Source organism: Anopheles stephensi, chromosome 3 (genome assembly GCF_013141755.1).
Source record: "Anopheles stephensi strain Indian chromosome 3, UCI_ANSTEP_V1.0, whole genome shotgun sequence".
In the NCBI taxonomy this organism is placed as follows: Eukaryota; Metazoa; Arthropoda; class Insecta; order Diptera; family Culicidae; genus Anopheles; species Anopheles stephensi.
The window spans coordinates 5991853-6007949 of record NC_050203.1 but is presented as its reverse complement, the minus strand read 5'-3'; the positions used below and the strand labels follow the sequence as shown (position 1 = coordinate 6007949).

The 16097-nt window shown below is 46.6% G+C and overlaps 2 protein-coding genes across 6 annotated transcripts in view; one reads left to right on the top strand and one right to left on the bottom strand.

Annotated features, from left to right (window-relative positions):
* LOC118510369 (serine/threonine-protein kinase NLK) overlaps window positions 1-16097 on the top strand; it is a 68802-nt gene that overhangs the window by 7442 nt on the left and 45263 nt on the right. The gene's annotated exons all lie outside the window — the stretch shown is intronic.
* LOC118510380 lies at window positions 11812-13505 on the bottom strand. The gene is made up of 3 exons (XM_036052126.1): window positions 13176-13505; window positions 12491-12915; window positions 11812-12414 (listed from the first exon to the last, which is right to left on the bottom strand). The coding sequence occupies exons 1-3, from the start codon at window positions 13395-13397 to the stop codon at window positions 12294-12296; spliced, it is 768 nt and encodes a 255-aa protein (XP_035908019.1). The 5' UTR covers window positions 13398-13505; the 3' UTR covers window positions 11812-12293.

Here is a 16097-nt window from a genome sequence, read left to right as displayed (position 1 = left end):
TCCTGTCATACGTACCAGGTGCCCAACAATCATTCAAAGATTCTAGGCATCTGGAACTCATATGGTATTGAGTGCCGACTGTTGACTCAGTCACCTCAGTTGAAGTTTTGGAAGACTTCAAACTTGGTTGTTGGAGTCTTAATGTTCATCCCGATGATTTACCTCATGAGTGAGTCTCAAACTAATTATGACTAATCTCAGCTTCGCCAGGATCTGTATTGAGTTATAGCAGTTGCTCCCCAGAGTTTCTAGCTCCGAGAGGTTTTGATGGTAGCTGTCAGTTAGTTTTTCATTTGGACTCGACTAACAAGGAAACATGCCAAGAATATTGTATATATTCAGGATATACTCCGAATTCTAGCTAAGAACAGTTTCAAGTGCTGAATTTCAAACGAAGACGCGTAACATTATCTCACAGCTCATGAGGGAATTTCACAATATCCATTTAACATATTTCCTCCAATTTTTTGCTTTTAAATTGTATTCCTTTTTTAATGGGTTTCCTTCAATTATTGTACATTAAATGAAGCAATTCCAGCGTGAGTGAGCCATTTCCCATTCTGCCCCTCAAATGACTGTGTATCAGTATCAGTTGACAGAGCCTATATACGAACGATGCCACCCATGGAAGGAGAAGGAGGAAATGTAATCTGTCTGTCTCCCCTATCCCTTGTTGCCTCTTTAGCCGATCGTGGAACTGTAGTAAACGCCGAGCAAGGGAATTCTAGTTCTATTCCCCTCGAGACACAGTACTGCTGGGAAGTCATTCGACAGAGAGGCAGAAATGGAAGTAGTAGAAGCAATGCTTAGGTGGCAGAAAAGAACCCATTATTATGTGGTAGACGGACGCGCACATACAACACCCGTCATGGAAAAGGTCGGTTTGTTGCCTGGCTGGCTGCTTCTAGCGCTGCTCTCTATCCGTCATTGTTGTGTTCCATCCGGATGGGCTTCGCTTGGTACGCGGATCATCATTACGTGACGCTCGGAAGGCGCGTGCACTGCGAAGAAGGGGCTTGCGTGAATGTATCGATAGCACACCGAGCGAGCTATTTTTATCAACAAAAACCGAAAGGAGCTGCTAAACGCTGCTCGTTCGTTCATACACCTTCGTGCACGCGCATTACGACCACAGCCAACACTTGATTGAGGGTGGCGATGGGTGGTGGGTGGCGATGCGTTGTTATTGTTTACAACTATTCCACACACACACAGGCCCGGCTCTCAGCGCATGCAAGTGTCGCCCATTCGTTTTGTAATTTATTTGTCTCAAGCTTACCTGGGTTTGTGTGTGATTTTTTTTCTCTCTGCGTTATGCTACACGCGCGATAAAAATACATAAATTGCATCCGCATGCCCCGGCGTGTTACGTTGATAAGCTCGAACGAGAAATGGTAGAACGGGAGAGACCGTGTGTGGTGCACTCGAAGCACATCAATCGGCAGGAGGAAGTTTAATTGAATGTTGCTTGTTTCCGATCGTAATCCTGCCAGCGGTCGTGGGGACGGTTCGTGCATGAAATGATTAATGTTTTCCCTGCTTGCCATTGTATGATACACGGAGACTTCGCGTAGCCTTCGCAAGTCCATTGATATTGGTGCTTGTAAAGGTGAGCACAAACCCGTTTAACGGGAATCTTGAAGCGTCATAATGCAATGTCCGAAGTTTGTTAAGTGAAAAGTTTGAGAACGAACCAAGATGTCGTTATGAATGAGAGGAACAAATTCCAGACACAATTTACCAGGAAGTTTATTCCCTTCCTATGCTTGAAGAGGTCGAGCAGAGGTGTTTCGGCCACACAACGCAACGATAAAGCGAAACCCCAAACAGAGCTCTGCTCAGACCAATTCGAGTGGCCAGTCGAGCAGGCGAAAGCATAATTACAAAGTGCGATTTACAAAATTGCAGCTCCGGCGTAAAGCATCTAATTAATGCAATCGTTAATCATTTACGCGAAGACGCTCACACTCTCCCCCGGAGGGGCGAATACTCTTGCTCCAAAACGGGCGGGCAGACAACGCAACGCTGAACTTGTCTTGAAGTGCAGTTCCTGCCGCCCTTTAGGTGATACAACAACGACTTGGTGGAATGTTTCCGACCGACGAAGACGGGAAAAGCAAACATTCTTGTTGGACCCTTTAATTTAATCGTGTGCAGGGTGATTTAAACTCTTGAAGAGTTGGAGGATCTGTTTTACGTCATGCTTGATCTCGTTTGTACTTTATTGCTGGGTGCTTTATTGGAGTTGAAGATTGATTGTGCTGCGTGCACATCTTTAGGACTATTGTTGGCCGAAAACTTGTGTCTCATTTGGGGAGACATTACTGGATGAAATTTAATCATAAATCATAAGGTTCCTCGAAGCTGGATTGTTGGATGTCTCCTCTCCAATATTTCTGGGAAGCAATTATCACCCTTTGTTCAATTTTCGGTGCGTTTTTGTCCTTCACCCGGAAGCTGCTGCATTTATTCAGATCGTGCATGAAGGTTGTCCGAATGGGAGCCGCCATCGTTTCCGAGACTGTCATAAATCATCGTCCAATTGCGAGAGGAAAATTTGTGGAATCTGTGAGGGACTCAGCCAGAGCATGTTCATCCGAACGGATATCGATGTGCAGTTTTTCATGTCGATAGAAGTCTAGGCCATTTGTTTTGTTTGCGAGAAATTGGTTCTGATGCAATACTTCTTTGGAGAATGCTTGACATACGGGGAGCTTCGATTTTGGTGAAATATATAGTTGTCTGCCTTCGGCGTATCTGAATTCTCACTCTAGCCCAAGTAATGGTGAAGTTGATTTTTATTGGAAAGGGAGTTAAAATTCGCCGGAAGTTTGATGTAGTAATTTCGCACAATTTTAAAAATACCTGTTCCAAGTAAAAAGGGTCGATCTCCGTCTCGAATAGGGGTAACATCCAACCCATATGTTTACAACCGTGTGCTATTTAAAGTTCCAGCCTACCCATGATTGAGGTGCCGGTGACTCTGTATTCCGAAACGTATTTTTATCCTTTCATTCTTCTTCCCCATGTCCCCAAGTTGTTGATTGGCTAGGCGATGTCAAGACTGTGCTTGCCTTGGGGGGAGGAAGGAAGCTAAGCCCAGGTCCTGCTGCATATGGGACTCGCTGCATATGGTACGACCACTGGCTTGGGAGGGTAATATGGGAAAAAAGGCTTATTGTTCCATTTTCTGCACGGTTGCACTTGCTCCATATGGCCGTCGGTACCCGTGATAGACTGCGTTCTTGTGGTTCTATTTCTAGTTCAAACTATTAACGCCGATTGTTGGAAGGTTTGAAGGGTGCCTGCTCTCGATGCTCTCGGGAAGCTGAAGCAGAGTTTTTGTACTCATAAACACAATAGAAAACCGGCTTCATCTGCTTCAGCTCTTGAAGGGACTGTAAATCACACACAAGACGGTGGTGGTTATAATTTTATTACCTCTTTTTTTCGGTCGTATTGTTGAAGGGAACTCATCGTTAGACGCAGTTTGAATCAATTTCTTATTCAGCGAGTGTAGCACAGTAGCGCAGGCCAAAGGGGGTTGGGTTTGCTGGAGAGCGACTCCCTAACCAGGCACTCCATAAAAAAGAGCCAACGACGACAGCAACGTCGATTGTGGAGGAGCCTATTTTTAGCAGCATCCTTCGTCCTTCATTCTTGCAATTTATTTTGAGTTAGGGTTTTGCATTCTTCAATCACCGATATGCGAAGGTCGAGAAAGGATGAAGACGGTAATGCTTGATGGGAATACCACCCAAAACTGAATGCCAAAACGGATGATCCTTGACAAGGATCGGTTCTACGGTGTGCGCTTAAAACCCCTCAATGATGACAATGAATTATTTTATTGATGTTTTTTTTTTGTTTTCAGGAGATTAGTTTTTGGTCTCTTCTGGAACAAAAGTATCAATTATGGGGTTAAGAAAAATACCTCCAAGAACAACAAAACAAATGTGCTCCCAACGGCAGAGATCCCAAAACTTTTTCCAACAAATTTGTTTCTGGTACAAAAGCGTATGATCGGCACCCTTCTCGGTACCTTCTGGTGCGTCCCTTACCCCTGCTACGAAACACATTAAATAAAGAATGCACAGCCAACGGTTTATGGTTGGTTGACCTTTCCGGTCGTTAACATTCGGGCTGGTCGGGCAAGGGATGGTGATATCTAACGAAGATAAATCATCACCCAAACAGCAGCACAACACCTGAATCTGAAGGAATCAAACGAGCTACTGTGTTTGCATGCCAGTTGTGCTTGAGCGTCAGGAAAATATTTTCCAATTTTCGGACATCATATCTATGGATGGTGTTCTCTCAGTATTTTTCTGAGCTCCCGCACGGTTGGACGCATAAATATGTTCTTCCGCCACGAAAGCACGACCCGAAAAGTAGTGTGCCCGTGTGATACCTGTGGACCGTAAATCTGCAAAGAAAAGCTGCGTTTTTCCCTTAAGCATCTGAAAGCCAGGAAAGGGCCTTCACTGTGCGCCACTTTGTCCGTTCATTAACAGTCACCCGGGAGGATGTGGTACAATCCATAACACAAATTTATCGCCTACCTCTCTGTGCTGCCTACTGTTATGCGCTGCACGGTCCGCAAACGTTGTGTGAAGAATTTTCCATGTGCCAATCGTTTACCCATTTCCTGCAAGGTCTTTCGTGTGTACCTGGCCGACTGTTTACGGTCCGGTTTGGAATTGGGATGTCCTTCGCCACAGGTCCTTTGCTCGGTTGCTCCATTTTTCGGCAGTGCTTTTCGCACGTCGAGCAGAAAATCGTCATCCCTTTTTTGGTTCGGGATGACGGTCTTCACACAATGAGTCACGGAGGACAGTGCGCCGCAGACTGGTGCAGACTCTCCCGGTTGGAAAGGTGGGGTGCGAAAGTGTTATTCATATTTGTCTTTACATAGCTGCAGGGCAGGGAGGGGTGTCCCCGGGATAGGAGTTTTTTGGCCGTGCTCGTTCTAGCCGATTCAGCCACTTTTCCGGGCGCTGCCGGTGCCGGTGCTGCTAGTCAGTTGATAATGGGGACTGCAGTTTGAACAGTCATGTGCTCTTTGTCGTGCCGACGCTATCTGACGTTCGGTGCAGAAAAGTTGGTGCTCCACTAATGCGCCACTTATGGCCGGCTAATGGGTAATAATATTTCGTCTATTTCGAGCGGCTTTGAACACACTGCGCGCGGCCTAGGAGATCTGGCTTCGGCTAGCAGCATGTCACATTCTTCTCAAAATGGGGGGTTGTACTACGCTGGATACCTTCATCTGGAAACACAAAGAATCGATAAGAGTAAACCTCGTTTGTCGTTATACGATGGTGGGGCGGGGGTGCCAATGTCTCTCCGTGGCTTATTATTATGCTGCACGTACAATCGACCAGAAACCATTTCTTTCGCCGTTTTTTGAGAGGGGGAGCAAAATGGCTGGAAGGAAGTGCGGTGCCAGCCAGCAGACGTCGGTGACCGAACCGAGCGTTGGGGAGGGATTTTTTGATGATAGGACGAGATGAAGTTCGTAGAATCGTCGGTGTACCATCTTGCCAGTGCCAATGGTGTGTTTTCGGGAGAATTTTAAGCTACAGCCATCGATGAGTGCTGCGATCGTTTTCTCGGGACCGGGCCGGAGAGAATCCGGTCGTATTTCGACTGCTCGGTGGCAGGGGAAGTACTTTGCATAAACGGAAGCCGGAAAGCCGTGTGCGTGTTGTGCGTTGTGTGTGACTCGGTGGGCGGTGGGACATTGTGTGAAGTTCAAATCAATATTTTGGGATTGTCCTGGGTGAGATGGCATCTTGGTGGTGATAAAAGAAGAATTTTAAATTTTTTTTAATTGCTCCAGAGTTTCTGAACTCTTTTGTGAATTTTTTATTATAATTCCTTTATCACTATCAAGCAAGTTTCCTTGATATTTAAGAAAAATGAGATGGACGAGTTAAATTAAAAATACTGATAACATGCTCAGTAATAGAAATTCTAGCGCATAAAACGGTTATGACACACAGGAGCAATCTCACAATGAAATAGTAATAGCACGGGGAATAAGATTTTTTCGTTCTGTTCTTCCATCTTTTTCATGGTTGGTCCGCTTTTTCCGGTAAAGTGTCAACTGCAATTAAACCTTTAATTTGTCAACTTGCGCACATAAAACCGGCTGCTGTCTCTCGGCTAGTTGTGGTTGATCTCAAAAGAACGAACTGGTTCTAGGAAATGCATGATGTTTGTGCTGCCGCGTTTGTTGAAGAAATGAGCTTCTTCCGTACGAGCTCTGCAGGAAAAGGATAGTTACTGCAGATAATTGCTGCATGTGACGTAATCCGGCACTGCCATCATGCACCATTATTAGCTGCATTTAGTGCGGGGCACGTGATGTGAGCGCTGTTCCTTTGAATTTCTGCTTCCTTGTAGACTATTTGCCATACTGTATTCTGATCCATCTAATGTTTGATTTCGCTTTTTCTTCCCTTTTTAGGTAAGTTATCATGATAAAACTATCATCCTGGTAGACTGTCAGCGGCAGAGATTCAAATCCCCTTAAAACAGTGTTTGCGGGCAGTGAGCTGAGCTCTGACGCTCACCTGCGTTCTTTTTGGCAAATAATCACGGCACCAAAAATTGGCTACCAGAGGGCCAATAATAATGAGCCTGACGTTGATTAGGATGCGGATAAACTTTTTTTTGGTTTAAGAATTCGCCGACTCTCCATCCCCAAAAGCCATCGCCAGGCATTAAATCCAGTACTAACAACAGCGACGACTACATCACTTCCTTCCTTCCTTTTGGCACCATCGACGCGGTACACGCAATCATCATCGGGAGATTTTACGTATGCCTAAAGCGTACACTGCTGGCGGTACCGTGTAACCGAACGAGAGCCATCACCATCGAATCAAAGCCAAACTCGATGGCGATGGTCGATTCCGTCGACGAGCCTTACCGACCGACACCCTCCGTGGAGGGAAAAGCATTAGAAAAGGCGCTAGAACGAGCACGATTATCGGTGTGTCCGTTTTGTGTTTTGGTTGCTTTGGGGAGGAAGCAGCGATCGGGAGCGAGATAGCATAAACAACATACCCACACACACACACACACAGACACCGCGAGTGTATTGAACTCTCGAGTTGAGGTTGTTTTTTCTCCCTTTTTCATTATCATGCTGCCTTCAAATCGGTTTTGTTTGGGGAGGGAGTTCCAAGTGTGTGCAGTGGTTCACTGCGCACTTATGTGTGGTACGAACGCCATCAAGCGAACCAACACCGATGCTCACGGGTTGAGACGGGTTCCGGAGAGTCTCGGGGGGGGGGGGCCGAGTTCGGACAGGGCGCGGTACAGCCAGCACTCTGGGGAGATGATGTTGCTGCTGCTGCTAGGACGGTTGTGCCGAGTGTTCCGGGCTCGAATCTGCGTCTGTTATAGGGGATGAACATTACGCAAAGAACAAGGTTCCAACGCACAGAGAGAGAGAGAGAGAGAGAGAGAGCGAGAGAGAGCGAGAGAACGCAATCGAGAAGGATAAAATCGAACGTGACTCTCCGCCACTAAGGCACAGACAACCCATCGACCGAGAAAAGGGACGAACGAGCCCTGGTGTCTGTGTGTGTGCGTATGGAGGAATGATGATTCTCTCCCTGGTTTGACTACCAGTCAGCCAGTTAGCCAGCAGCCAGCCATAGGCGGAAGCCTTACAGAGCCGGCAACGCAGGCAAGGCGAGCACTGGAACCCTAAAAATGTATTTTTCTGTAAACCCGGCCGAAGGGACGACGGTTCATTACAGCACCATATTCCCGGCGCGTGTGCTGTTGCTGTCGAGGGATCGGTGTTGTTTAGGGCGGTTAGTCGTCGGTTGTATGGGTGCGTGTGGTGCTGCTGCTGGGTTGCCCTCGCCGAACAAGAATGGTACTGTTTGGAGGTTTAACGCACCGGGTTCACCGTTCACGGATGAGTTCTCTCCCGCTTCTTGCGTGTGTGTGTATGTGGAGGGTAATGCAGCGTCCCGTAGGCTTCGTTTCCGATTAGATTTTTCCCCTCGGCATGGTAGCCATGGTGGACCGAAAAGGGCGAGAACGGCAAATGAAATAAAACACGGGCCTGTGTCTGTCTCGCGGCAATGGCACGACGATGACGACGAACGAACCAGCTGTTGATGATGGTGAACCGACAGTGTTAGGACTTTTCACGGGAAGGCATCCGGTTTGGTGGAGGATGTTGCACGGTCAGAACCGGAAACCGATGTTCTACTAGTTTTTGTTAAATGAGCGATTTCGTATCTCGGTTCGGTTGTTAAACGCTGGCATGTTTTCATCTCCAATTAAAAAGAACTAAATCGAATTTTGTTGGCCTTTTCCGTTAAAGATGCTCGCTATGCTCATTTAAACGGAACCAATTTTAATACTGCATTATACATCGGCGACAGATGTGCCAAGAGTTGAAATTGAATCAAATCGACATATGATAAAAAATGAAATTTTTCTTTTAAGGCTTGGTATACAATTATTCATCAATCAATTTTCTTGCCTTATCATGATGGCCCTTTTCCACTTGCCCACCAAACACACCAGAATGAGTTATCCACTACCATCTAGTGGAAATCCAATCGCAATGATTGAATCTTACTGATGTTTGGTTTATTGTCCCACTGGGGAGCAGCCGTCCCCTGGAGGAATCCAATTTCCCCCTAGCTCTGCTTGACATCTCCACAACCATTAATAAACCATTCGTCCACTGGCCCCGGACCGGAATTGCGAACCAATTGGAGCAGTTTGAAAACAAACTGGAACCAACGAAACCTTACGATCTAATTATCGGGCACAAAGTTCACCGTCGGGTGGTTCAGAATAGATGATGGAAACCATCGTACGTTGAAAAGTGTGAGTTTCATGGGTCGTTTTCCTTTCCTTTCTTGTTTGTGTTGTTGGTAGTGCGTCCACCACAACCACCAGTCGGTATCAATTTCCCGCGCGTCGGTCGTTAAAAATCGGGAGCCCACCGATTTCTTCATGCCTCAGTTGCGTTTAGGTTGATCTTGAAGATGCGTTGTGGTGGGTTTTTTTTCGGTCTTCTCTAGCAAAAGCCACCCAGAAAAAATGGGAGTAGGAGATAGAGAGACTGAAAGATCGATTGTGTTTAAATTGGTATCATCTTGCCCTTTTAGAAGCTTGTCCTTTGCTCGGTGTGTAATCGTTGGAGAACGGAGCTGCATTTTGTGTTGTTGCTCTCATTCTCAGTTTCATCCATGGCTGTGGGAACAACCGATGGGAAGATTTCGACGATTCTCTCACAATAAACATGATATTTATTATTCATCGCCCCGGGATTGATTCCGGTTGATATTGATTGAAAGGGCATTTAAGAGTATAGGAAGGTCGCTTTCCAACCGGGCACATGTGTCTGACTTTCCTTGTGGAATCCCTTTCGTTGGATCTATTCCGGTGCGGTAGAATAGAAAGCTATCAACATTCCCGAAATGAACTCCTCAAAGAAGTATTCGTTTGATAAACGATATTGTTAGGAGAGATAATCGTGTGGATTGAAAAAGTTCTAGTCGCACATTACTCACTTACATGTGTATGACAGAAGAAAAAAAAAACCAAAACTTCAGCCACCAACAACACTCAACGTGCTGTGCCACCAGAGAGCTACCGCCAAGAGCTTGTTCACCGTCGAGCTTCACAGTAGCACACACACGCGGGTGATGTCTTCCAACTCCAAGAGCCCAGCACTCTATGCTCTCGATGGCTACCCTGGTGCACGATGAAGATGATGAGAAACTCGCTGTACAGCAAGGCACACACACTCAAACGCTCGCTTCTGGAAGTTCGTCAGATACAGCGCACCTCGCTGCATATCATCATCCTACCGGACCGGAAGCCGCACGAAGGCTATCCGTCCGAGGTCCGAGTGACGTAAGAAGAAATTCAGGATTTCACGGTTTTCTTGCGTACTTGGCGTTGCGGTTTTGTCTACTTCTCCCCCAGCTTCCATTCACAGTTTATTTTGAGAATGTAGCCCAGGAAACTTGCAGCATATTTCGGGATGTCTTAGCAAGAGATTTTCTCACTCTCACCACCAGAGCCGCCAGCCAGCCAACTAGCCGGCCCTGGTTGGGCAGGGTTTCTTATTGTTTATTGCACCGAACCCTCGATTAAACCCCTAAGCCATAATCTGTATCGGCCCCCGGAATGGCTGTTTGCTTAGGTTAACCAGTGTTGAATTTTCCAACCAGAATACCCCGGGCGCGTGGGCTAAAGTTAGACAGTTGGGTATATGAAATTGAATTTTCTGCTACCGTTCGGTGCGGAGTGCTTCTGGTCGAACCGGTTTAACCGGTGTGTCGGTGTGGATGTGCTGGTATTATCGGGCGGGCAAGGATATGTAAGGTTTCCTGTGTGGAAAAAGTTTCCTCAAAGAACATGATTCAAATTATGATCTTAATTGTTTGCGCGGTTATCGTTTGTTGTTAGACGTGTTTTAGGGACTTTTTTGTTGGAACATAACAATATCCATCCTGGAAGAGGGACCTTTTCAAAAAATAATATTGTTCTATATTCGAGGAGTAAAAAAAAAGGTACTTCTTTGTGATGCTTGGCCAACGACTCTCCGTGGTCTCAAGTGTCTAGAGTGGAAAAGTGTGGTTGGTAACGGTTGGCGACATCTGGGAGAGCTTGTAAATGTGACACAATGTGACAGGAAATATCAGAAATTTGATCCTCATGCAACATGCAGGAGTCTCGACTCGGAGACAGTGCGGGTTTGACGTGTGGTGCTGTCTGTGCGTCAACTATGGGCGGATGTACTGTCAACAATGTTTTATACTGTAAGAGTTTTTTACCCCAACATGTCTCGTTCCCAAAGGGAATCTTCTCTATTAATAACTAATATTCTAGCACATCTCTACCGAGAAAAATTTTCCCGTTGAATTGAAATGTCTAAATGGTTCGTAAATCGCACATTTGTAAGCTAAAAACGTGTGAATTACCTTTGTGTTGTGATTGTTGCAAACAAATCGGGTGTGTGTGTGCGTGTGTGTGATTATGATGCACCCTACTTGCCACAAAAAAATGCATCCATCGTGGCCAGGTTGCTGGTGTGATGAGGTGTTTCCACGCCGCGTATGTAAATCTGGCCGTCAATTGTGTGTCCGTTAACATTGTAAAACGCCCGTGGCATAGTCGAGAGTGGCGGCTGGTGGTACTGGCTCCAGTGTCACGTTCGTGCCTCGTGTCGTTTCGCTCGGGACGGTTTTTGCTGCCGCCGTAATCCTCTCAGTTAGCGACTTGATGAAGTTATGGTTCTTCCGAAGTGGTGGAACTCTGGAAGAAGAAATCCAGTGGTTCAATTATAGTTTTATATTTTTAATTGCTTTTGAAGCTCCCTAATCAAATTAAGGGATCGTTATCTGACCGCGTTACGTACATGTTCTCTTGAAGAAGTTGCCCGAGGTTCTCTCTGGATCTTCCTTATGATCTGAAAAGAAATAAGGGATATTGGTTAGTGAAAAAGGCTTCGACATTTCAATGGGTTGTAGAGCTTGGCTTTTCAACTTACTGACTTCAATGTTGGACCTAGACGAAATGTTCTCCAGAGAATTGGAATGAAACACTCAAGCAATCGACAGTTGATTTTGCATTTACATTTATTTATTCAACTTAGTTTTCTTCGCCTTACTTGCTCGCTGGAAGCTGAGCTGAGCAACCGTGCCATCGTCTTGGTGGAAATAGAGTTTGCATTGTGTGTTATTGCCACTGAATTTCTGTCAAGCTTTCCTCTCACTATTCTGTTCCTTTCATAACCATTTGGCAAGGGAAGGAGTTGTTTGGCAGCTCCGTTCGTATTACTTGTCTACTGGCTTTGGCTATTTCGCTGTATGTTTTGTGATGTCGAATCCGATCGTTCGAAGGGATCGTTCAATCATCATCCATTTGAATTCGGCTAATCAGAATCAATATATATAAAGAAAAAATGAACTCTTCCGAAACATATCATGTGTTTACAGTGTAGTTGGGGAAGGAATGGGCGAAAACGATAATGATTTAAGATTAGCAAATAAATTAAAATAAATATTACACTTTACAATCGTGTCCGGTTGGGGGAGATCTTTTCCGGATCGTCGCGTATCGGCAAGGATTCGGAGAAGCCTCCTACCAAGAACGATCGTTCGATTTCGTCATTTTCGTTGTCGTTGTCGCCTCCTGTTCCATTGTTTCGAGATTTCCCAGTGTGGAAAATCCCATGCTCTTCCCGCCGCAACGGGAAGAGCATCTATTTCGAGAGAGAGAGCGTTTGGCACCAAAATTTACATCTGGGCAGCGTACTGCTGCTGCGGCTGCTGCTGCTGCTGTTCGTAGTAGTACCGGTAGGGATCAACGCTGGCCGGGGCGGCTACCTTCGAGGGGCGCATCACGTAGGCAGTTCGTCTGGATGGAGTAAAGGGAAGTAAAAAAATCCCATCAGATGAGTTGAATTCCCGTCCGGGCATTCCGGGGAACTTACCGGTTATCGTGTCCGGATGCGTGCACCTGGAAGCTCGTCTCCTCGTGGTGATCATGGGCGAAGATTTTCTTCAGCGCCAAGATACCGGCGATGGTGAGGGCCACCTTCGAGATGACGAGTGCCTTACCGGCGATGGCAGCGAGCGCCTTCAGACCGATCGGGCCAGCGATGCCCATGGCGGTCAGGAAGGCAGCGATCAGGTAACGGTGGTGCTTGTTCTGCTTGTTGCCACGGGCTCCCTCCTGTTGGCGCATGTCGAAACGCACGACGTGGGTGCGCAGGAACTGCTCCACCTTGTCCAGCAGGGAACGGTCGACGGTGCTCAGGCCGCTCATGGAGCGGGCGTCGCTCAGCAGCGGCACGGTCACGTTTTCGGCCTTATCCTGCTTCACCAGCGCGATTCCATCGAGCAGTGGGATGGATTCCTGTTGCGGGAAAAGACAAGATGGTGGTGTGTTTTGTAATCGAAATCAAACACGATATTCCAGCCGTGACTTCATCCGTGGTAGGATGATTTCATTTGCCGGATCACACTTGCTGGAACTTCGATAGGAACTCTCAAACATTTTCAAAAGCGTATTCTAGCGATTGTTCATCTTCTGAATATCAGAGTCCTCTCAGTATCTGTCACATCTGCCACAAGCACTTGATTTTTTTTTGGGGGGATATTCCAATATCTGCTCACCATATCAATAGCACGGGAGATGGCGGTCAAGGCCTTGCCCTTGAGACAGCCGGTGAAATCCTGCTTATCCTGGCAATCATCGTACACCTTCTGCAGCACGCTCAGCTCGCCTCCGCTCGGCTCGTGTTTGGCCGCACCGCGAACACCGGCACTGGCGCAGAGGGCCGTCGCGATGACTGAGGCAAGCGTCAGATACTTCAACATTGTGCTACTGCTGTACATTCTCCTTTCGGGCTCGCGGCTCTACTCGTTCTATTTCCACACACACTCGAACTTCGTGACGCACTGCTGGCTCTAGAGCACTAAACGCAACAGAGATTCTTGATCTTCGAACGATCACTTTCCACCACTGGCTGCTGAGCTGTTTGAGAAGAGCTGCTATGTTTATCGATCGGTGCAACTGCTGATACTGACTTGAACAATTGATATGCGTCCGCTTTTAAACAAAACTGAATGCTCTGTTTAATCTGCGAATTAGGCACCCAGCTCCAGGCGGCTGCCGTATCCTCCCCCCCCCCTCCTTTTCCGAGGAAAGTGCCCTGCCCTGCTCTGCCACCCAGGCAAAGCAGCGTATCGTATCTGCTCTCTTTTCCTTTCTTCGGCCGCCACGAGTCTCGCGTGTGCGTTTTCGTTTTCGTCTCCGGTCCTCGCGCCCGTTACGCGACGAGACGATATGGAAAAGCGGGAAAATCGTGGTTTTTGCGAAAAGCCAAGGGAAGCGAGCGAGATGGAAAGCAAAAGAGTTAGAGATTCCGAATCGTTGGTGCCTCCTTATTTTCACATTTTTCATTTTCAACCGAGCACTGTGCGTGCCTTACGAGGGGAACGAGGTGAGGAACAGCGGTGAGACAGACGGGTGAGTTTTCTTTTTGCCAATCCGCCTCCTGCCGGCCGTGCACACCGAACGATGCAGTTTAAACTGTTTTTTCCTGTGTCGTCTTTCCTGTTCACTGCACATTTCGTCGGTGCACTATGCCGCTTGATGATTGGCACAGTTTTTTTTTTGCTGCATTCACTCGAAACGGACCTTGGCAAGTGGCGGGTGGCGAATTTTGCGCAGGGCAAGATGGAGAGCGCATATGATTCTATTCCACACTATCAGCTATCAGCGGCAAGCCCCAATTGGCCCTTTTCTCTAATGGGCATAAGCAGTTTTCGTATCACGTCTGGGCCTGGTGTAAGCATATTCGTGTAACTGTTTTACATTGTCGGTTAGTTAGCTTTTCTGTTTCTTTTACTTTACTTTCTCTTCTTCACCTTCGCCGGTCAGTTTGTGAGTTACGGTTACGGTGTTCCGAGGTGCGCAAAAATGCAGTGTCAGCTGCAGTGCAATAAAAGGGCCGTATTGAAAAATGCAGTTGCATAGGAATTTATAGGAACAGATATCAAAATGAAGTATAGCAAAGGAGTATTCTTAATCTAGCTCAGTCCCTTCATTATATTCTTCAATGTCGTGGAAGAGTCGTGACAGGTGAATTTCGTTTTCTTTTCCGTTCAGTTTCGCCTTCTTCCACACAAATGGACGTTGTGTGTAACGTGACCAACACAAGGGCAATTCGGTTATTTCTGTTGCGTTTGTTTGTATTGTGGGGTGGGTCAAGAATTGGGTGCAACCGCACCACCCAGAAGAGGCAAGGGCAATTCGTCATTAGTAATAAATAGAATTGCACTCACTTTTTTGTCCGGCAACCGGCACTGCCGTACAAAGTACGACGGCCGTCGGGTGGTTGGACAGCCACGGGCGGCGGTGGAAAACAGAAACACGGAGAGAGAACAAACATGAATGATTATGGGCTAATACGACCGTGAAATATGTGCAACATACATCCATCCGTAAGTAGTAGCGTATGCAGTTCGCGTCTTGCGTGCATGTGTGTGCCTGCGTTCAAGGTAAGAAAGCGCGGCAGTTTCCATTTGGAAGGAAAACGAAACGCAACGGCACGCACTGTACTAGAAAATGCACTTCTTGGGGTGAAGTGGTGGGTGTGGAACAGACACACACACACACATGAAGAGGCAGCCCTATACCTTGAGGAGTATATCATTAAATTAATATATTTGTTTGCATGGATGCGTTTTTGAATTTCCCTTTCTTGTGCACATGACGCCCGTATGCCGTGTATGGGAGGTTGCTAGGCTGTTGAAGTACTCGGTGCTTTATCTTTTCAAGTACCTAGCGGTGTAACCTACCCCAAACTCATTTAATGTCTGATGTATAGGAACAGCAAATCGGCACAATTTATCAGCTATTGTTAGCGCCATCGCGGAATCTGCACCAGATAGCGCACCGTCTAGCCAGTACAGTTCCGGATAATGAGCTGCTGTTCGTATGATGGAAGTGCGGAGATGGTGTGCCTTTGACAAAACTTTCAAACGCTAAATCGGCCAACGGATAGGATGTTCCGGTCCGGATGATGGAAGCGATCCTCGTTTGGAACGAGAAATGTGTGAACATAAACAAAACATATCAAGAGCACCGTGTGGCTGCTGATGGGGGGATGGCGCATGGTGGATGCATGTAAAATAAACACGGTCATCATCATTCACGGTGGTGATGTGTGCATAAGCATAAGTAACAACCTTGCCTTGGGATAACTTATTGATTGTCACGCCTGATGGATGCCAATAAAAAAGATGCAATATTGTGTTCGTGTGGGTGATCCATTAATAGAATATAGGTTACGATGTGCGGTAGCTTTGGAGTATACTTGCTGGCTGGCTGGAGGAAAAGCTTCCTGTGGCCTAGTTATTTCAAGTGTATAAATAAGTATATGTTAAGAGAAAATGAAGAGTTTTATGATACGCAACAGCGCAAGGGTGCTGACTTGAAATAACTTGTCGGAAAGATCGATGCAGAGATTGCTCAGAACTTTGAAGGTACGTCTCTGAGACATGGACTCTTTCCAAAACTGACGAATTCCA